A 23,240-nucleotide genomic window follows, 5' to 3' on the forward strand; every position below is an offset into this window, starting at 1 on the left:
AATTTCACTTGCATAGACTGATTTTGGAGATCAAGCAATAATTGCAGATGGGCTTTCTGAGGTCCCAGATAGCTTTTCTGATTTAATTTTCTAACTTTCAGAATTTAGTAAATTAGCATATGGTTCATTGATACTTATGTGTAGACACTAGTCCCTAGAGGCAACTATTTTTGGTTTCAAATCTGGGCAAATGCAGTCCCAGAAAATTCCGAATGTGACAAACAAGAAACAGGTGTTGTAAACAAGTCAATGCTGCTAAAAATACAAACTTGCAGAAAAAAATAAGACTGGCTTAGCATGTTTCAAGTAGCAGGGGTGGTGGCCAAGTGGTTAATGCACTTGGTTTCAGTGTGGAAGGTTCCGGGTTCAAATCCCATCCCTGCCACATTTCTCCATGTAATGTGGAGTTGCGTCAGGAAGGGCATCCGGCGTAAAACCTGTGCCAATTCCACATGCAGATCCACCTTGGATTTGCTGTGGCGACCCCAAGTGCAAACAAGGGAGCAGCCGAAGGGACTTACTTACTAGCATGTTTCAAGTACACACATATATGTCAGAAGGTGGGTGGGGGGACATACCATATTCTGTCCCCCCTGGTTGAAAAGGTGGGGGAGACATGTCCCCCACCCCCCACCAAATTGCACCCATGATGTAAGTGTAGCAGATTTTTTTTAAATTAATTTTATTTGGAGAACATTACACAATACTTTATACAAAACACTAAATAAATAATTAAAATGAATCAAACACTTAATTATAAAGTAATTAAAACATAAGTAAATGTTAAAGCAAGTAACAGGCAAAATATTAATTAAAAAAGGAACACAAAATAACTAAACAAAACAGTGACTGGGGTCTACAAAATAAATTAAGTAAAAATTTAACATGGAATCCAAGTCTCCCTGTTTTAATAGTGTTTTCTCCCTTTTAAAGCTAAATGAATTTATTTAATTTAAAAGTGAGGTTTCAGCTGAGCAAAAATACAATTATGAACGTAAAACAACAAACGATGTTCAAATTAACAGACAACATTATCCAAGGTAAATCTACAAATGCATTTTAAAAAATTTCTTGGATTTACCTAAAAAAGTGGGTCCATATAACTGTTTTAAGTAACTTAACACAAACACACATTATTTCACTGAAATAACACAACCGACTCACTCAACTACACTTCAGGGGGAATATTTGTTGAGCAAATCAAACAAAAGAGGAGTTTAAAAAGCAACAACTTTTTTTTCGTATATCTTGATACCATTTCCAGGTTTATGTCCAAAAGGATGAACAACAGTTCATTAAAAAAAAAGAAAAGAAAAGAAAAAAGCTGAACAGCAGCTATCAAATGACAGAAGATTGATGACAACTGAATTTCCCTGAAAGAGAAGAGCCAGATTTTACTGGTGTGTGTGTGTGTGTGTGTGTGTGTGTGTGTGTGTGTGTGTGTGTGTGTGTGTGTGTGTGTGCGTGCGTGCGTGCGTGCGTGCATTTTCCTTATACTCCAATCAGCACTCCTTTGAACGAAGTCTCTACTTTCCACCAAAACTCCCTTGAAATAATTCGCTGTCGTTTAAAACACATGAAACACCTTTTGAGAAGAGTTAAATTGCCGCCCTCTGCTGGCCACGTGGTACAAATGCAACAGTGTTGAATCTGGCTGGACGTTGGGTTTCTCCCAGAGGTGACGTCACACTGACGTTTCCTTGTCAGATTTGGGCACTGAGGTTTATCAGAGTGTGAGAGCAGATCACAGGATCAAAGCTCCCAGCAGGACGTAGACTCTGTCCCTCATCGGCTGGAGGTCAAAAGGTTGTCAAACGTACCTGGACGTGATCTGAACAGGTGAGAATCCAGAACTGTGAGTAATTAACAAGATGGTCTTTTGTTCTCTGTGGTTAATGACTCGACAGTGGATCTCTGTCCGTCGAATGGCTGATCTATGATCATGTCAGGGTTTAAACATTTAGAGTTTCACAGTGAAATAACTGAGTTTTTTTTTGTGTGTATTTGCATTTTTGCATATAGCAGTGAGTCAGTAATCTGAGTTTCCATCATGAGTAGAAATGAAATGAACGTCAGAACTGGTTGGACAGCTTGGCCCGTCCTGGCTGGTGAGGAAGAGCTCTTTTGTTCAAAGTGTCTTAAGGCACGGACTCGTTTTACCAGAAGGTTCTGTCAACGTATCCACAGGCCTCAAAAGCGTTTTTGATTTAGTTCGGTTTGAAAAATTCTGGGCAGCACGGTGTCTTAGTGGTTAGCACTGTTGCCTCACAGCAAGAAAGTCATGGGATCGATTCCCACCTGTGGCCTTTCTGTGTGGAGTTTGCATGTTCTCCCCGTGTTTGCGTGGGTTTCCTCCGGGTGCTCCAGTTTCCTCCCACATCCAAAGACATGCAGGTTAGGTGGATTGGAAACTTTAAATTTTCCGTAGGTGTGAATGTGTTTGTCTATTTTTGGCCCTACAGCAGACTAGCGTCCTGTCCAGGGTGAACCCTGCCTCACGCCCTGTGACTGCTGGGATTGGCTCCAGCCCCCTGTGACCTGTAATTAGAGTAAGCGGTTGAAGATGAGTGAGTGAAAAATGATGATGATAGTATTTTGTTCATTATCCCAAAACGTGGGATTAGTTAGTTACATTAGGTACCTGTGGACATGAAGACAGTGAGGGCTACGATAATATGACATATGACCCCACCTTCACCCAAATGATTGACCTCTCTGGGTGACCTTGCCAAGGCAATTCAGTGTGTGTCACATTTGACCCAAATTGGGTTTGAAAATCATATTCTTTGATCTTAACCTTTGTCAAAATAATTATTTAAGAGCAATTTTTAAAAAGATCTGGGTGGAGACTTGACCTTGATCCCAGTGATTAACCTTTGGCAGATTTGACCTTGCTGGACAACTGTAGAACCCACCAACATATGTATGTGTGCCACATTTGTTGCAAATCAGAGTGATAAAAATAAATAAATAATGCAAATTTGGACCTTTGATTCCAATGACCTTGAGCCCTTTGTTTGACCTTTGGTGTATTTGATCTCACCTAGGCAATTCCAGAACCCGCCATCCATAATCTAAATTTTTACCTTTGACTCTAATGACCATGACCTCATTGGTAAATTTAATCTCACCTGGGCAATTCCAGAACCCACCTCCAAAGGTGCACTACATTTGGTGGACACTGAGAGGGATCTCAGTTCTGACCTTTGACCTTAACCTTTGCCAATAACCTTGACATTTGCCAAAACAAAATTCTGGGGTCAAAAGTCATTCACAAATTTGGTGGAATTCAGGACCTGGGTGGAGTCCTGTGCATGGTGTCAAGATTCTGGTGTCTGATGGTCCAGTCACCTGTGAACCACCAAATGTTTATGAGGTCACAAAGGCAGCGGAAAGAGTCTGCAGCTCTCATAGCTCTCATAGATGTTCTGTTTATTTCTTTGTTTATTTTGTTAAGGTGTCATGAATCAGTGCAAGGACGGACTGGACGAGGTCCGTCCCTGCAAGCCAGTTCTGGAACATGACAACCAGGGCGAACCAAAGAGGTGAGTTCAAGATCGTCAAAGAGAGTTCTGGTTATCAGAATATCACGACTTAAAAAAATTCTCTGTGTGTTTTTGTGTTGAAGCTCGGAGCAGCAGAGATCAGATCCTTCTGGACCTGAACCTGGACCTGCTGTTTGTAATGGACAGCTTTCTGCTGAAACACAGTAATTCAATATAACCTAGCCACCCCTGCTGCTAAATATACAAAAACAAAAGCTAAATTCATGGATTAAAACTGAGAAGTTCGCAGTAGCTTCAGCTAAATGTTTTAGCGGTTCATTGGGTCAGTATTTTCACAGTTAAGTCTTCACTTCTACTCTACTGGTAGAAGCCTCTACTGGTGGTTGTCTCTCACTGCGGTATTGTATCACTTCCTGTTCCGGAGCACAGCGGTGTTTTGCTGTATCTGTTAGCTGTTTAATCTGCGCAGTTAGATTGATCTAGTTAACTAGATAATGATTTGTTTCACAGTGTAATCTTCATGTGCCTTAACTGAAGCACTCCCTCTGCTGAATCACCTCTAAATTATTTACACATTATTCACTTTGTGTGTTTTTAGGAATCCGCTAGCTTAGCACAGCTACTAGCTCTTAGCCGATTTAGCATGGCGGCTTCTCCTGTCTCTCCCGCACTTTTCTGCTCTGGGTGTGAAATGTTTAGTTGTTCCTCGGCCTCCTTTAGCAGTAATGGTACTTGTAATAAGTGTAGCTTATTTGTAGCTTTGGAGGCCAGGCTGGGCGAATTGGAGACTCGGCTCCGCACCGTGGAAAATTCTACAGCTAGCCAGGCCCCTGTAGTCGGTGCGGACCAAGGTAGCTTAGCCGCCGTTAGTTCCCTTCCAGCAGATCCTGAGCAGCCGGGAAAGCAGGCCGACTGGGTGACTGTGAGGAGGAAGCGTAGCCCTAAACAGAAGCCCCGTGTACACCGCCAACCCGTTCACATTTCTAGCCACTTTTCCCCACTCGACGACACACCCGCCGAGGATCAAACTCTGGTTATTGGCGACTCTGTTTTGAGAAATGTGAAGTTAGCGACACCAGCAACCATAGTCAATTGTCTTCCGGGGGCCAGAGCAGGCGACATTGAAGGAAATTTGAAACTGCTGGCTAAGGCTAAGCGTAAATTTGGTAAGATTGTAATTCACGTCGGCAGTAATGACACCCGGTTACGCCAATCGGAGGTCACTAAAATTAACATTGAATCGGTGTGTAACTTTGCAAAAACAATGACGGACTCTGTAGTTTTCTCTGGGCCCCTCCCCAATCGGACCGGGAGTGACATGTTTAACCGCATGTTCTCCTTGAATTGCTGGCTGTCTGAGTGGTGTCCAAAAAATGAGGTGGGCTTCATAGATAATTGGCAAAGCTTCTGGGGAAAACCTGGTCTTGTTAGGAGAGACGGCATCCATCCCACTTTGGATGGAGCAGCTCTCATTTCTAGAAATCTGGCCAATTTTCTTAAATCCTCCAAACTGTGACTATCCAGGGTTGGGACCAGGAAGCAGAGTTGTAGTCTTACACACCTCTCTGCAGCTTCTCTCTCCCTGCCATCCCCTCATTACCCCATCCCCGTAGAGACGGTGCCTCTTCTAAGTCCCTGTTAGTAAATGATATAATAATTGATCAACATATTGATTTATTCTGCCTTACAGAAACCTGGTTACAGCAGGATGAATATGTTAGTTTAAATGAGTCAACACCCCCGAGTCACACTAACTGCCAGAATGCTCGTAGCACGGGCCGAGGGGGAGGATTAGCAGCAATCTTCCATTCCAGCTTATTAATTAATCAAAAACCCAGACAGAGCTTTAATTCATTTGAAAGCTTGACTCTTAGTCTTGTCCATCCAAACTGGAAGTCCCAAAAACCAGTTTTATTTATTATCTATCGTCCACCTGGTCATTACTGTGAGTTTCTCTGTGAATTTTCAGACCTTTTGTCTGACTTAGTGCTTAGCTCAGATAAGATAATTATAGTGGGCGATTTTAACATCCACACAGATGCTGAGAATGACAGCCTCAACACTGCATGTAATCTATTATTAGACTCAATTGGCTTTGCTCAAAATGTAAATGAGTCCACCCACCACTTTAATCATATCTTAGATCTTGTTTTGACTTATGGTATGGAAACTGAAGACTTAACAGTATTCCCTGAAAGCTCCCTTCTGTCTGATCATTTCTTAATAACATTTACATTTACTCTGATGGACTACCCAGCAGTGGGGAATAAGTTTCATTACACTAGAAGTCTTTCAGAAAGCGCTGTAACTAGGTTTAAGGATATGATTCCTTCTTTATGTTCTCTAATGCCATATACCAACACAGTGCAGAGTAGCTACCTAAACTCTGTAAGTGAGATAGAGTATCTCGTCAATAGTTTTACATCCTCATTGAAGACAACTTTGGATGCTGTAGCTCCTCTGAAAAAGAGAGCTTTAAATCAAAAGTGCCTGACTCCGTGGTATAACTCACAAACTCGCAGCTTAAAGCAGATAACCCGTACGTTGGAGAGGAAATGGCGTCTCACTAATTTAGAAGATCTTCACTTAGCCTGGAAAAAGAGTCTGTTGCTCTATAAAAAAGGCCCTCCGTAAAGCTAGGACAGCTTACTACTCATCACTAATTGAAGAAAATAAGAACAACCCCAGGTTTCTTTTCAGCACTGTAGCCAGGCTGACAAAGAGTCAGAGCTCTATCCCTCAGCCCCAACCAGTCTCAGCAGAAGACTGCCCCTCCCTGAGCCTGGTTCTGCTGGAGGTTTCTTCCTGTTAAAAGGGAGTTTTTCCTTCCCACTGTAGCCAAGTGCTTGCTCATAGGGGGTCGTTTTGACCGTTGGGGTTTTTCATAATTATTGTATGGCCTTGCCTTGCAGTATAGAGCGCCTTGGGGCAACTGTTTGTTGTGATTTGGCGCTATATAAGAAAAAAGTTGATTGATTGATTGATATTGAGCCGAGTATTCCTTTAACTTTAACTAGTAATGACTTCATGACTTTCTTTGCTAATAAAATTTTAACTATTAGAGAAAAAATTACTCATAACCATCCCAAAGACGTATCGTTATCTTTGGCTGCTTTCAGTGATGCCGGTATTTGGTTAGACTCTTTCTCTCCGATTGTTCTGTCTGAGTTATTTTCGTTAGTTACTTCCTCCAAACCATCAACATGTCTATTAGACCCCATTCCTACCAGGCTGCTCAAGGAAGCCCTACCATTAATTAATGCTTCAATCTTAAATATGATCAATCTATCTTTATTAGTTGGCTATGTACCACAGGCTTTTAAGGTGGCAGTAATTAAACCATTACTTAAAAAGCCATCACTTGACCCAGCTATTTTAGCTAATTATAGGCCAATCTCCAACCTTCCTTTTCTGTCAAAAAGTCTTGAAAGGGTAGTTGTAAAACAGCTAACTGATCATCTGCAGAGGAATGGTCTATTTGAAGAGTTTCAGTCAGGTTTTAGAATTCATCATAGTACAGAAACAGCATTAGTGAAGGTTACAAATGATCTTCTTATGGCCTCAGACAGTGGACTCATCTCTGTGCTTGTTCTGTTAGACCTCAGTGCTGCTTTTGATACTGTTGACCATAAAATTTTATTACAGAGATTAGAGCATGCCATAGGTATTAAAGGCACTGCACTGCGATGGTTTGAATCATATTTATCTAATAGATTACAATTTGTTCATGTAAATGGGGAATCTTCTTCACAGACTAAGGTTAATTATGGAGTTCCACAAGGTTCTGTGCTAGGACCAATTTTATTCACTTTATACATGTTTCCCTTAAGCAATATTATTAGATGGCATTGCTCTTACAGACATAAAGACATGGATGACCTCTAATTTCCTGCTTTTAAACTCAGATAAAACTGAAGTTATTGTACTTGGCCCCACAAATCTTAGAAACATGGTGTCTAACCAGATCCTTACTCTGGATGGCATTACCCTGACCTCTAGTAATACTGTGAGAAATCTTGGAGTCATTTTTGATCAGGATATGTCATTCAATGCGCATATTAAACAAATATGTAGGACTGCTTTTTTTCATTTGCGCAGTATCTTTAAAATCAGAAAGGTCTTGTCTCAGAGTGATGCTGAACAACTAATTCATGCATTTATTTCCTCTAGGCTGGACTATTGTAATTCATTATTATTAGGTTGTCCTAAAGGTTCCCTGAAAAGCCTTCAGTTAATTCAAAATGCTGCAGCTAGAGTACTGACAGGGACTAGAAGGAGAGAGCATATCTCACCCATATTGGCCTCTCTTCATTGGCTTCCTGTTAATTCTAGAATAGAATTTAAAATTCTTCTTCTTACTTATAAGGTTTTGAATAATCAGGTCCCATCTTATCTTAGGGACCTCATAGTACCATATCACCCCAATAGAGCGCTTCGCTCTCAGACTGCAGGCTTACTTGTAGTTCCTAGGGTTTGTAGGAGTAGAATGGGAGGCAGAGCCTTCAGCTTTCAGGCTCCTCTCCTGTGGAACCAGCTCCCAATTCAGATCAGGGAGACAGACACCCTCTCTACTTTTAAGATTAGGCTTAAAACTTTCCTTTTTGCTAAAGCTTATAGTTAGGGCTGGATCAGGTGACCCTGAACCATCCCTTAGTTATGCTGCTATAGACTTAGACTGCTGGGGGTTCCCATGATGCACTGAGTGTTTCTTTCTCTTTTTGCTCTGTATGCACCACTCTACATTTAATCATTAGTGATTGATCTCTGCTCCCCTCCACAGCATGTCTTTTTCCTGGTTCTCTCCCTCAGCCCCAACCAGTCCCAGCAGAAGACTGCCCCTCCCTGAGCCTGGTTCTGCTGGACGTTTCTTCCTGTTAAAAGGGAGTTTTTCCTTCCCACTGTCGCCAAGTGCTTGCTCACAGAGGGTCGTTTTGACCGTTGGGGTTTTTCCGTAATTATTGTATGGCCTTGCCTTACAATATAAAGCGCCTTGGGGCAACTGTTTGTTGTGATTTGGCGCTATATAAATAAAATTGATTTGATTTGATTCACTTAGCAACATTATTCAAGCTAACTTTGAGGTTAGCTGTTCCTACCACTGCTATCCAAGAACCAAGAAGGTTCTGAGGTGTGGTCGGTGCTCCCTGACCTGATCTTCTTCCACGCGTTGCCATTAGCTTGCTATAAATGTACAAAGCCAAAGCTAAATTCATGGATTAAAAGTGAGCAGTTAGCGGTAGCTTCAGCTAAATGTTTTAGCGGTTCATTGGTTCAGCATTTTCACAGTTAACTCTTCACTTAACAACATTATTCAAGATAACTTTGAGGTTGGCTGTTCCTACCACTGCTATCCAAAAACCAAGAATGTTCTGCGATGTGGTCGGTGCTCCCAGACCTGATCTTCTTCCACACATTGCCATTAGCTTGCTATAAATATACAAAGCCAAAGCTAAATTCATGGATTAAAAGTGAGCAGTTAGTGGTAGCTTCAGCTAAACATTTTAGCGGTTCATTGGTTCAGCATTTTCACAGTTAACTCTTCACTTAGCAACATTATTCAAGCTAACTTTGAGGTTAGCTGCTATCCAAGAACTAAGAAGGTTCTGAGGTGTGGTCGGTGCTCCCAGACCTGATCTTCTTCCACGCGTTTCCATTAGCTTGCTAATAAATGTGATCACAGCCTGCTATCCAGGAAGCTAATGTTAGCAGGCTAAATAGCAACGGCGCCATTACTGAAAAGTTTTGTGTTTCTTTCAGGATCCGTCCGGAGACCAGAGAGCTCCGTGCACCCAGCTTTCTGTTCACGCAAAATGAACACTTCAGAAGTATTTACAGCAAGCTGAAACACAAGCACTTCTCTAAGTGAGTGTCTCCTTCTGAAAACTGACGTACATAAATCCCTTTTTCCTTCCGGTCAGATCCACAAGAAATTTATACATAAACTAAAGTACTTTTGGGTTTCCCCTGTTGTTTCTGTAAGCAGGTTTCAGCAGCAGAGACCAAACTCTCCTCAAACAAGGCGTGTGACCAGGGGAACCGATTGGTCTGTGGATGAACCCATTTACTTCAAGCTTGCACAGTACTCTGCAGGTCAAAGGTAGGAATTCTGAATGCGAAATATTTCAGATTATCTCGAAAATACAAGTTGAAGTCATGTTAGCAGTGTGGAAGATCACCAACTTTGAATGGACACTCCAGCATTTTTGGGTTTGACAGTAAAGATCTACCCAATGCCATCACCGTAACATATTTTAGAATTTGTGCATTTGTCTGAGCAGCAAAATGGAACATCTTCATACAAACATTTTGAAATACAGTATAAAAACTCTAAAAAGTGAAATGGTTCCTGTTCCCTGGATAAATGAGTAGGGTTGTGTCAGGAAGGGCATCCGGCATAAACACAAGCCAAAAGAAAGATGGGTAGTTAACAACCACCGCCACCGGTGCTTGTTGCCCAGCAGGGTGCCAGTAGAAATCGGACTACTGCTGGGCAAAGAAGAGGGGGAGAACATGTCCAGAGACAGTGGGAGAAGAGGAAAACTAGAAGGGTGAGAATGAGATGGTTTGGACATGTGCAGAGAAGGGACCCAAGGTATATAGGGGGAAGGATGCTGAGGATGGAGTCATATGTTCTAAAACATGACATTATCTCCACAGGGTTCAGCAGGTGAAGTCAGAGGTTTCTGGTGTCCAATTTGCCCAAAGTTATCAACAAGAGCTGCACCCTATATTCATGGTGGGAAAACTTCCAAGCTACAACTGTTAACAACAGATACTGAAGTACTTAATGTCCTATCAGATTCCATGTGGTGCCCTTTAGATCAGTGGGCGTTCAGTCTGTGACAGATGATCTGATGCTGTGTTCCATCACTTTACATTCACACACTCTTCTGTTCCAGCTGCTTGAGGAGAAATTTGTCAGATTTGTGAAGAGTGAACTGAAGAGATTCCAGAGGATTCTGAATTCAAGTTACCCAGAATCCTCAGACGGACGAAGTGGAGATGATGAGGCAGTGGATAGAGATGAGGAAGAGCAGAGGAGAAGGAGTAGAGATGCATTTCTGAAGATCACACAGGAGTTTCTGAGGGGAATGAAGCAGGATGAGCTGGCTGACTGTCTGCAGAGCAGTAAGTGATCTTCATTTATTTTTTTATTGGTTTATAATTGACAGAGTAGGTTGGACTGCTTCACAGTCCTCCAGTTTAAAGTGTCCAACCAAGCAGGTTCAGACCAAATCTTGAACATCTGCCAGCTGGTTTTTGAAAGTTCTAAATAGCAAAAACAATCTAACAGCAAAGGTTTGCCAGGTAACGATGACCAAACAGACATGAACGAAGTAGCCCTTCGTTGGCCCTGTGGATTCTCTCAAGATCTTGGATGTCTGTTTTTGCAAATCATCTGCTGCACCGAGTAGCCATAATGCCGTTACTTGGACTTGGACATTTCATGTATTGTTCAGGTTGCTCAAGATAATGTTTGTGGTCATTACTTGGCTCATTCCCCAAAATCACAACTCTGTCACAAAAGATGATGGGTAAGGATTTGGAGTAAGAGAACAGTTACAGTAACTGCAAGTGAAATGGGGTAACATACCCGTGACCTGACGTACTTGGGTTGACTAACACTTTCCAATTCGTGTTGGGTCATTGATGGGCACAGCGGGATTTCATGGTATTCAACTCAGTGCAGAAAAGTGTGTGATGAGATGACCTCAAATGGAAGACTAATCCAGTGGTAGTTAGTCCCCAACCAGGTATGGTCCCTATGTACAGATGGGTAGATGAGGTGTTGCAGAGGAAGGATCTGGTTCAAGGACACAGACAGGTAACCCCAAGTGTTCCTATCTGGACCTACCTGCTCTGTTAGACACAGAGGTACTAATTCAAATTACAATCAGATTTCATAGAGTAATTGGTGGCTTTACTTGACAGGAGATGGACTATCAAGGGAGAGTCATAGACTCATAGGCTACAGAATCTGGAGATGAGCACCAGTGAGAATCAGTGTCAGTATACTTTAGGACTTAGTGTTGTGTTGTTGTCCCAGTTCCCCAGCCGTACATGGATGCCAGACTTTTCTGGTGTATTAACCTGTGATGGACTGGTGTCCCATCCAGGTGGCGTTGTAGACTCTTCATGCTCTGGTATCCAGGGACAAGTACTACCCTCATAAGACAATATTTGCACCCTAATTTCAATGTAGACATTTTTTTTTTTACATTGTCCAAAGCATCCACTGATGGGTTTAATTTGTTGCTTGTTTGTTTAGGAACAACTCCAGATGCTTACATGTGCCAAGGTAAACTGAAGTCTAACTTGAAGAAAAAGATTCAGTCTTTGTTTGAGGGCACTGACAATGCAGGAAATCCAAGTCTTCTGAATCAGATCTGCACCGAACTCTACATCGCAGATGGAGAAACTGAGGAGACCAACATGGAACATGAGCTCAGGGAACTTGAAACAACATCTAAGACACTGGACACACCAGAATCAACAATCAGACATCAAGACATCTTTAAACTATCACCTGACAGAGATCAACCAGTCAGAACGATGATTACAAAAGGAATAGCTGGTATTGGGAAAACAGTCCTGACCCAGAGGTTCTTGCTGGACTGGGCTGACAATAAAGCCAACCAGGACACTCAGTTCATATTTCCGTTCACCTTCAAAGAACTGAATCTGCTGAAAGACAAAAAGTACAGCTTGGTTGAACTTGTTCATCAGTTCTTTACTGAAACCAAAGACGCAGGACTCTCTCAGTTTGAAGAGTTCCAGGTTGTGTTCATCTTCGATGGTTTGGATGAGTGTCGCCTGCCTCTGGACTTCAGTAACAATGAGATCCTGACTGATGTTACGGAGTCGACCTCAGTGGATGTGCTGCTGACAAACCTCATCAAGAGAAATTTACTTCCTTCTGCTTTCCTCTGGATAACCACACGACCTGCAGCAGCCAGTCAGATCCCCGCTGAGTATGTTGACTTGGTGACGGAGGTCAGAGGGTTTAATGATCTACAGAAGGAGGAATACTTCCAGAAGAGATTCAGCAGTGTGGAGAAGGCCAATAGAACCATCTCTCATGTCAAGGCATCACGAAGCCTCCACCTAATGTGTCGCATCCCAGTCTTCTGCTGGATCACCGCTACTGTTCTGGAGGACATGTTGCAAATCAAAGATGGACAAGAGCTGCCGAAGAACCTGACTGAGATGTACATCCAGTTGCTACTGTGTCATACCAAACTGAAGAACATCAAGTATAATGGAGCTCATGAGGCAGATCCACACTGGATTAAAAAAAGTCGAAAGATGATTGTGTGTCTGGCAAAGCTGGCTTTTGAGCAGCTACAAAAAGGCAACTTGATCTTCTATGAATCAGACCTGGCTGAGTGTGGCATTGATCTCAGAGCAGCCTCAGCGTACTCAGAAGTTTTCACACATATTTTTAAAGAGGAGAGAGGCTTGTTCCAAGACATGTTCTGCTTCGTCCACCTGACTGTTCAGGAGTTCCTAGCTGCTGTTTATGTCCGTATGGCATTTTTCAGCTTTGATTTCAATGTGCTGTCCGGGAAAAAAACACCATCCCGGAGGTCGACAGTATTTAGAAGCAAACGCAATCTAAAACATCTCTACCAGAATGCTGTGGACAAGGCATTGCAGAGTCCAAATGGACACCTGGACATGTTCCTCCGCTTCTTCTTGGGTCTTTCCCTGCAGAGCAATCAGACTCCATTACAAGGTCTGATCAAACAGACGGGCTCAAATGTCCATGAGAAAACAATCCAGTACATCAAGGAGAAGATCAGTGAGAACCTTTCTCCGGAAAGAACCATCAATCTATTTCACTGTCTGAAGGAGCTGCAGGATCATTCTCTAGTTGAGGAGATCCAGCAGTACCTGAGATCGGGGTATCTCTCCACAGATCAGCACTCTCCTACCCAGTGGTCAGCTCTGCTCTTCATTTTACTGTCATCAGGAAAAGCTCTGGACCTGTTTGATCTGAAGAAATACTCTGCTTCAGAGGAGGCTCTTCTGCGGCTGCTGCCAGTAATCAAAGACTCCAATAAAGCTCTGTAGGTGGACATATCATGAGATATTGTAGAGTCTGTGGGGCAGATAGGTTGGTCACTACCATCCAGGGTGGCAAAACCTTAGGTATGACATTTCAGTCACATATCTATAAGCACTTGCAAAATGTATGACAGCCAATACAGGGTGGTCAGTGGACTACACAGGGGCCAAAATTCAAAAATCATGTTTAAATTCCAAAAAGGAATGGGTTTTGAGATTCCAAAACGGGGTAGTTCGGACTACGGTATCTATGACTGAGTGTTTTATGGGGCAAAAACAGCAAAAATGGTGACAGCCAATTTCAGTTTGTACTGAGATCAAAAGTTGAAGTTGCTCCAGTTTGGGTAAAAAAAAAGTGATGCATCAGAATCAGAATGCCTTTTATTGTCATTATACATTGGTACAACGAGATTAGGGCCATCCAGTTGCAGTGCAATAAAATAGAATAAAAATAAAAAATACACGTAGTGCAAGAAAAGAGATAAAAATAGTGCAAGAGTATGTATCAAAAACAAGATATAAAGAAAAATTCAACAATGTAAGGAAAAAAAAAAAATATATATATATATATATATATATATATATATATATATATATATATATGTATATATACAACTGACACTAGTGCAAGGTGCGGCTAGGATATAAATATATTGCACAGAAATGTATACTGTCCATGGGTGATTGGGTTATTGCACATGGTTAGGATTGCACGAGGAGGATCAGGATATTACTGGTTGAGCTAATAGGATGATTAAATGGAAAAGCTTTGACTGTGTTGAATGTTTGGTCTCAAAAGTAAAGGTCAAAGAAGCTTGACGTCCATTGGTTTATATGACACTTGTTACAGGGTAATGTGATCACGTCACTTTTTATTACACTCCGTAACCCTTCCTGGCTATAGCCACAACCCTGGAATGGCAATCATACGTAAACATTATCTAGGATTACATACCTAGTTAATTATGGGTGGTACACTTTGCCATAGGTGGTAGTGACACACCCACTTTCAGGGGTTTGGCCCAAAGCCTACACCTATCAAACATGATGTTTCATAACCGAATTAATGGCTTCTTTGCATCGATCTCTGATTTGTCTTTAGGCTGAGTAGCTGCAACCTTTCAGAGAAAAGCTGTGAAGCTCTGTCCTCAGTCCTCAACTCTCAGTCCTCCACTCTGAGAGAGCTGGACCTCAGCAACAACGACCTGCAGGATTCAGGAATCACGCTGCTGTCTGTTGGACTGGAGAGTCCACACTGTAAACTGGAAGCTCTCAAGTAAGGATTCACTCACAGTTGATACACTAGAAGTTTTTTTTTTTCTCCCCACTAAACCCCTGCTGTAATGGGCTTTCCCTTTTTGTTCCAGCTTGGCGGGCTGTCTTGTCACAGAGGAAGGCTGTGCTTCTTTAGCTTCAGCTCTGCACTCTAACCCCTCACACCTGAGAGAGCTGGATCTGAGCTACAATCATCTGGGAAATTCAGGAATGACGCTGCTGTGTGCCAAGTTGGAAGATCCAAACTGGAGACTGGAAATGCTGAGGTTGGGTGGACTGAACTAGCTAATGTAATTTAGCTGTGCTCCAGATTGTTGGATGGTCCATAAATTGGAGGGTGTGGATTCAGTGAGGAAACACGTGGCCATTTTACAATAAGTTCTACGCTTTAGTTTGTTGGCAATTAGATAAACTGGTGGTCTGTCCTTGACACATCATCACCCCCTGTCTTTAGATTAGATTTGATTAGATAGAATTTTATTAATCCCTTGGGAAGACTCCCTCTGGGAAATTGAGGTTCCAGCAGCACTGTATAGCAGCACACAGGGCAAGAAGCACACAGAGTATCAAAAGTGAAATAAAAAACAATTTGCAAATAAAAATATAAATACCAGACATGGATAACAGTTAAACCCTGAAACAGATTTCATAATGTTCTGGGATCTTTTCGTTATGAATGTACTGTTTACCCTGTGTGCTATCTGCGCAGCAGGGTGTTGTAAAGTATTGGTCCAAAATAACTCTGAAACAGGTGAACAGATTTTCGACGAACTAGGAATTTTTCTTGGATGTATTGCATGATATGATTAATGTTTTCAGTAGAGTGGGTCGAGGTCAAGGTCCTCAAAAGTCCAAAAAACACATTTTCCAGGATATCTGCACAACCTATAGGCCTAGAGAGGCGGCTCAATGCTTCTATCAGTCAACTAACCTTTTGTCATTATTCCAGCATTCACTCGTAAAGGGGCACAAACAACCTTGGTCACGTCCAAATATTTCATTTTCTACACAGAAAGGGGAAAAAAAATGGCATTTCTTCTGTAAACTTTGTTTAATTTTGAGCAACAGTTTGAAATCACGTTCTTAAATGTTCTTGGTTCCATAATCATTGACCATCTGTTGGTCTGTTTCGTCCTCCAGGGTGGACCACGGCGGAGAACAGAGGTTAATACCTGGCGTGAGAAAGTGTAAGATACATTTGAGCTCATTCTAAGTAAAAACTACACGATATATATATATATATCGAAGTCATATTGACACATCACAAAATTAATCATTTCAGCTTCACTGATGAGATTTAAGCCACTAATGTTAAATTATTCCACACAGAGCATAGACTTTGTGGAGATATTTGAAAAACTGATTTCTTGGTTTTGTCTTGACAAATACAGTAAACAGAAAAGTTTATCTTTCTGCACCTGCGGGAAGCAGGAAGTGCATTTTTTCCAGTATTCATGGCACAACCGGTTGCAGTTACAGTAAGAGTTTTATTTCCTTGAACAGCTGTCAGTTAGAGCAGCATTTTGGTAGCAAATTCTGAGGCGGAACATCAGTTCATTTCAGTGCGGTTCAGCTTAGAGCTTAGACCAGCTTAGAGCCACTGCAACAGCTGAAGTATTTGTTCATCTGCACCATCTGCTTTCCAGCAAGAAGGTTCTGGGTTCAAAGCCCACTAAATCCGTTAAACATGTTCAGCTGCAGTTGCATCAAGAAGGTCATCCGAAGTGAAGTGTGTGTGTGTGTGTGTGTGTGTGTGTGTGGGCATATACAAGTGCTTCTTCTAAAAATTTAATATCAAGGGAAAAAAAAATCACTTTTTTGTCATTTATTTTATATCATCTCGACTCAATCCATTTTCTATACCCACTTACTCCAATTAAGGGACATGGGAGGGTTGGGGGGAAGAGCTGGATCCTATCCCAGCTGTTGTGTGTTGGGGGGGGTGTGGCTGGATATTTTGGTGTTCTTTTCTTTTCTTTGCTCTCCAGGTGGCATGAAAACTGATTTGTCTGTGGAGAAGGTGCTGGCTGAAGAGTCCTTCACCCTCATCAACATTATGTGCAGCACCTGTGGATGGTGCTCACATGCAACCTTAAAGACTTTCAGCTGAAGCAGATAATTGGATGGCGTTCTGCATTTAAGCCATGTGTGATTCAAGCAGAATTGCCGGGAACTCGACCTTGTGATGTTCGTTTGTGAGACGCTGAGGACCGCGCCTGGGTTTGACACATCGTGCCTGTGAAGCAGGAAGGGTGAGGGACACATGCTGTCAGCACACATCAGAGGTGATTAATTGTTTGACTACTTGTTGATAGTAACTTGGTATTTTGTTACGCAGTAGATTTGAATTGTGATGAGAATTGTGCAGCTCGCTTCTCACTGCTGTGGCGTGCGGACAAGTGATCCTCCACCTGTTGTGAGAAGCTGCTCATTTGCATAAAGCTTAAAATACAGACCTGAATGTGTTGCTGATGGTGTGTGTCTTTTGAAGGAAATTGGTTGTAACTGCTGACTTACCTCACCTCTTCTATCCTTCGCAGAGAGTCGGTTTGTCGTGTCCACCTGGGGGGTGTTTGGCGGTAACAGTGAGTCCAGAAGCGCCGGGCTTCGATCCTTTTGGGCGCTGGAGAGCGTGCCAGCCTTCACTCCACCAGAATGACGCTGTTTTAGTTTCTACACTTTATTATGCACCAGAGGGTGAACAAATAAATTGTTTTTGTTATTGGAACCGCTTTCTGGTTATTTTAGCGCTGGGTTCCGTCAGACGCAGGTCCGCTCCTCAACCCGCGTCGACACATAACAGTAGTTCCCGGCCATTCCATAATGGACCCAGCGGCAGAGGCGGTTCCTTTTGCCGAAAAAGTTCTAGAACACTTGGAGAAAATATGGGAGCAATTACAGCTTCTCGCAAACCAAATTAAACAAACAGACGCCTGTGTTACGGAGCTTGCAGCGCAAGCCGTTCCGCTTCCTGCTGCTCCAGCTGCGGCACCATCGATACCGGTGCAGATAACTCCGTCACCCAGAGATTCGGCGTCCGAACCGAGTATTTGTCATCCGGAGCGTTATGTGGGAGACGTTGAAGCCTGTGCTTCGTTTTTGATGCAATGTTCTCTGGTTTTTGCTCAGCGACTGGCTTCCTTCTCTTCTGATGGGAGCCGTGTTTCATATGTGACAAATTTGCTCCGAGGTGACGCCTTAGCTTGGGTCACAGCGTTGTGGAGTAACAACTCGCCATTGTTAGGATCCTTTAAGGATTTCTCCCGGGAGTTCCGACTGGTTTTTGCCCATCCGGTGAAAACGAATACCGTTGCCCAACGGTTGCTGAATCTCAGGCAGGGGAGGCGGAGTGCGGCGGAGTATTCCGTGGACTTCCGGATTTTTTCTGCTCAGTCAGGTTGGTATGCCGCAGCTTTAAGAGGAGTGTTTGTAAATGGGTTAAATGAGTCATTAAAAGACGAGCTGGCAGTCCATGACGAGCCAAACGATTTAGATGAGCTAATATCATTGGTGATTCGTCTAGATGATCGGATGAAGGAGCGTGGACGCGAGAGAGGGCGGCCATCAGAGCGGGTTTTTTCGTCTCGGGGCTTTCCCCGACACAGATCTGGGCCGCCTCTTCTTCGCCCCACTGAGGCTCCTCCGACGGGACCTCTGGCTCCTCTTGCTGACGAGCCCATGCAGCTCGGACGAGCAGAGACCACTGTATTGCCCCGACATATAAGCATCAAGAAAAATAATGGTGACGTATCTCCAGGTGTTCTGAGACAGGCAAAATAACACACACACACAAAAAAAAAAAACTTGTATGGGTTAATGTTTTGTTCTCTTTGAATAGGGGTTATAATTTGTTTGGGGAGTCAGAGGCGTGTCTGGTGGAGTGAACGTTAGGCGGTTAGAAGCCCGTCTGGGCTCACTTGATCGTTGTTTTTTATGTGTATTTAGGTATTTTCTGTTTGGGTTTTGGGGTCGTTTTATTTTGTTGTTTTTTATTTCCCTACTTCCCTAACCCCAACCTCACTTGCCCCAAGACCGTTCGTCTTGTGGGTTGTGGGGTGGTGCAGGTTGGTCACGCTGAGCGTTCTCAGAAGACCTCTGCACCTAGCGGGGGGTTGTTAGGGGCGTTTTTCTTGGTTTGGTTAGGGCCCGGTTCCACTCCAGCCTCGGTGAGCCTTTGCACCGTTCGTCATTGGTGTTGCCGGGGTGTGGTGCAGCGGGAACATACCTCAGTCGGAGGGGTGGGCCGATCTGTTGCCGTTCGCCATTTCGGTAGTTCCACCCCTCCCGAGAGGCTGGGGTATGGTCGAGTTGGGGCACCGGACGTATTTCCGGTTTTCCACTGCGCCTTGGGGTTGGGGCTGGGTTAGTTTTTCCTGTTCCCTTCCCCGGCTTTATGTTTTGAGCCGTTCGCCAAAATTGAGCCGCCGAGGGGCTCTGGGAGGGACCTGGGGTCTTTCGGGGTGCCGGGGAAGGTAACAGGGTTTACGGTTGTTTTATTTGCCCCCGGGGTTGTTTTAGGTAGTCCTCCGGGGGTTGGATTTTGATTTTGTTTTGTTTCCTTCCGGGTTCCACCTCCAGGGTTGATGGGATGGTCCTCTGGGGGGGAATTGGCTTGTGGGGCCGACTAGCCAGGTGTGGCCGGGTCTGGGGTTCCGGGGTTGTGGGGAGGGTGCCTCCTGGGGTTTGATGGTACGGTCCTCTGGGGGGCACCGTTTGCTCCATGTACACCTGGGGACCTTTGTGGGATACCGGTTCTGGCTATTCCTCCTGGAACCGGCGGTAAAGGCCTTCTGGGGGGGGGGGTTGGGCTCTGCAGGTCATTCTGGGGGGGTTGTTTGTTATTTTTCTTTTATGCATTTATGTTTGTATTGTGTTTGTGGGGCTGTGTTGGGTTTTTGCGTTTGGGAGTTTTTCTTTTCTTCCCGGGGTTGGATGGGACGGTCCCCTGGGGAGGTTTTGGGTGGGTTTTATGTTTTTTCTTGTATGTTGGATTGTATTAGGGACTGTTTTGGGGTTTTTGTTAATGCCAGCTGGCCTTCCAGCTGCAGTGCCCTGTCCTACTGTCTGTGGTGGACCTTGGGAGCGTTGTGCTGTCTGCTTCCTGACGAGGACCCCGAAGGGAGGTGCTGTTCTCGGACCTGGTCTGTTTGGTCGCCGGGAGGCTTCCCATTAAAGGGGGGTACTGTTGTGTGTTGGGGGGGGGGGGGGGTGTGGCTGGATATTTTGGTGTTCTTTTCTTTTCTTTGCTCTCCAGGTGGCATGAAAACTGATTTGTCTGTGGAGAAGGTGCTGGCTGAAGAGTCCTTCACCCTCATCAACATTATGTGCAGCACCTGTGGATGGTGCTCACATGCAACCTTAAAGACTTTCAGCTGAAGCAGATAATTGGATGGCGTTCTGCATTTAAGCCATGTGTGATTCAAGCAGAATTGCCGGGAACTCGACCTTGTGATGTTCGTTTGTGAGACGCTGAGGACCGCGCCTGGGTTTGACACATCGTGCCTGTGAAGCAGGAAGGGGTGAGGGACACATGCTGTCAGCACACATCAGAGGTGATTAATTGTTTGACTACTTGTTGATAGTAACTTGGTATTTTGTTACGCAGTAGATTTGAATTGTGATGAGAATTGTGCAGCTCGCTTCTCACTGCTGTGGCGTGCGGACAAGTGATCCTCCACCTGTTGTGAGAAGCTGCTCATTTGCATAAAGCTTAAAATACAGACCTGAATGTGTTGCTGATGGTGTGTGTCTTTTGAAGGATATTGGTTGTAACTGCTGACTTACCTCACCTCTTCTATCCTTCGCAGAGAGTCGGTTTGTCGTGTCCACCTGGGGGGTGTTTGGCAGTAACAGTGAGTCCAGAAGCGCCGGGCTTCGATCCTTTTGGGCGCTGGAGAGCGTGCCAGCCTTCACTCCACCAGAATGACGCTGTTTTAGTTTCTACACTTTATTATGCACCAGAGGGTGAACAAATAAATTGTTTTTGTTATTGGAACCGCTTTCTGGTTATTTTAGCGCTGGGTTCCGTCAGACGCAGGTCCGCTCCTCAACCCGCGTCGACACATAACACCAGCAGTTAGTTTAGACTCATTTGATATAAATTAAAATGATTAAAATGTTTTAAGCATTTTTATGTTAATTTTGATCATTATGGCCTTTTTGTAACTTTTCTATTTAATATATTTAGATTCTCTCTCTCTCTCTCTTTATATATCTATATATCTATCTATATATGTGTGTGTGTGTGTGTTCAGATGTAAAACTCTATAAATGGGAATTGAAAACACATTAGGAAATGCACAGACTTCCAACAATAAAATGAAAACGGTGTGTTCAAGTTTTTTAATATTTTGCACACTGATATTTCCCTAAGAAATCAAGTGTTTGTTCGCCTGGGACATCTATCTATCTATCTATCTATCTATCTATCTATCTATCTATCTATCTATCTATCTATCTATCTATCTATCTATCTATCTATCTATCTATCTATCTATCTATCTATCTATCTATCTATCTATCTATCTATCTATCTATCTATCTATCTATCTATCTATCTATCTATCTATCTATCTATCTATCTATCTATCTATCTATCTATCTATCTATCTATCTGTCTGTCTGTCTGTCTGTCTGTCTGTCTGTCTGTCTGTCTGTCTGTCTGTCTGTCTGTCGAGAGAGCGAGAGAGACTGACCTGATTAGTACTTTGGACGGGAGACCTCTTGGGAACACCAGGTGTGTGCTCTCCAGGTAAAACTGGAGTTGTGTCATGAAGGACATCCGGTGTAAAACTTGTACCAGATCTTCTGTGGTGGCCTTAAATTTATTAAAGAGAGAGCGAGAGAGAATGTTAGAGCTGATAACCTGCTGTTTTTCTCCCCATCCATCAGATGCCTGTGAACTAACAATGGACCTCAGAACTGCCCACAAACACCTCATGGTGTCTGAGGACAGGAGAAAGGTGACTCTGGTACGAAAGCAGCAGCCACATTCTGTGCACCCGGACACTTTCGTCAGGTATCCTCAGCTGCTGTGTCGAAACAGTCTGACGGGTCGCTGCTACTGGGAGGTGGAGTGGACGGGAGTGGTCTTCATCGCAGTGGCATACCGAGGAACCAAACGGCGAGGGGAGAACAGCTGGTTCGGAGGGAACCATCAGTCGTGGAGCCTGTCCTGCTCGGACGACGGCTACTCTGTCTGTCACAACAACAGAGAAACGGCTCTGCCTCTGTCCCCGTCCATTGTGTCGCACAGAGTGTCTGTTTACGTGGACTGTCCCACTGGTACCGTGTCCTTCTACAGAGTCTCCACCCAGGCACTGATCCACCTCTACACCTTCCACTCCACCTTCACTGAACCTGTCTTCCCTGGGTTCGGCTTGTGGTTCTGTCACACCGACTCCTCTGTGACTCTCTGCTCGGTTTCTTCTTCAGCATAGACAAACATTCAGTCATGGACGGATGTCTTTCACCTGAATCCTCATATTTTTGTTTGTTTTTCAGCATTACTTCCAAAAATGACTGATTGTCCTGAAACTTGGCGAAACACTCAGACCTGGTCTGGACTAGAAAATATTTGGAAAAAATTGTAATTTGTTGACATGGTGAAGTTCAGTTTTGTTTTATTTTCTTAATTGTCTTTGTCAGGAGTGTTTTGAGTGCACAAAAAAAAAAGTGGATCCAACAGCACTTTGATCGACACACTGAAATATTTCAGATTCTAAATCTGACATTTCTTAACCTCAAGAGTCACGTGACCACTGTAGTTCGCCTCTGAGCTCATATTGGGAATTTCAAAAACTGAAAATAAAATTTTTTTGGTTTGTTGGTATTGGAGGTTCAGTGACACACAGGATATTGTTTCATAGTGCATGAGTCCAACCCCAGATTCTTGGAAGTCAAAGCAGTGGCGGATCTAGATTTGGGGTTAAAAATGGGGATAAAAATGCTGATTATCACTAATATATACAGTAGTGTTCAGAATAATAGTAGTGCTATGTGACTAAAAAGATTAATCCAGGTTTTGAGTATATTTCTTATTGTTACATGGGAAACAAGGTACCAGTAGATTCAGTAGATTCTCACAAATCCAACAAGACCAAGCATTCATGATATGCACACTCTTAAGGCTATGAAATTGTGCTATTAGTAAAAAAAGTGGAAAAGGGGGTGTTCATAATAATAGTAGTGTGGCATTCAGTCAGTGAGTTCGTCAGTTTTGTGGAACAAACAGGTGTGAATCAGGTGTCCCCTATTTAAGGATGAAGCCAGCACCTGTTGAACATGCTTTTCTCTTTGAAAGCCTGAGGAAAATGGGACGTTCAAGACATTGTTCAGAAGAACAGCGTAGTTTGATTAAAAAGTTGATTGGAGAGGGGAAAACTTATACGC

The 23,240-nt window shown here is 43.4% G+C and overlaps 1 protein-coding gene across 1 annotated transcript; it reads left to right on the forward strand.

Moving 5' to 3' along the window:
• The first annotated feature begins 1,675 nt into the window (after window positions 1-1,675).
• LOC117531264 (NLR family CARD domain-containing protein 3-like) lies at window positions 1,676-22,686 on the forward strand. Its single transcript, XM_034194287.1, has 12 exons — window positions 1,676-1,839; window positions 3,458-3,545; window positions 3,629-3,709; window positions 9,264-9,368; window positions 9,490-9,603; window positions 10,164-10,242; window positions 10,406-10,634; window positions 11,776-13,576; window positions 14,677-14,850; window positions 14,942-15,115; window positions 15,990-16,036; window positions 21,741-22,686. Exons 2-12 carry the CDS (start codon window positions 3,463-3,465, stop codon window positions 22,286-22,288), a joined length of 3,435 nt encoding a protein of 1,144 aa, XP_034050178.1. The 5' UTR covers window positions 1,676-1,839; window positions 3,458-3,462; the 3' UTR covers window positions 22,289-22,686.
• Window positions 22,687-23,240: the final 554 nt, after the last annotated feature.

Source organism: Thalassophryne amazonica, chromosome 18 (genome assembly GCF_902500255.1).
Source record: "Thalassophryne amazonica chromosome 18, fThaAma1.1, whole genome shotgun sequence".
Lineage (NCBI taxonomy): Eukaryota > Metazoa > Chordata > Actinopteri > Batrachoidiformes > Batrachoididae > Thalassophryne > Thalassophryne amazonica.

What these genes read in the sequence shown, in the direction of transcription:
- LOC117531264 (XM_034194287.1), top strand. Translation starts at nt 3,463, where the DNA reads ATGAATCAGTGCAAGGACGGACTGGACGAGGTCCGTCCCTGCAAGCCA. An exon ending in CAGCTTTCTGCTGAAACACA is followed by an intron (nt 3,710 to 9,263) that starts GTAATTCAATAT and finishes TGTTTCTTTCAG; the next exon opens with GATCCGTCCGGAGACCAGAG. An exon ending in CAGTACTCTGCAGGTCAAAG is followed by an intron (nt 9,604 to 10,163) that starts GTAGGAATTCTG and finishes TTATCTCCACAG; the next exon opens with GGTTCAGCAGGTGAAGTCAG.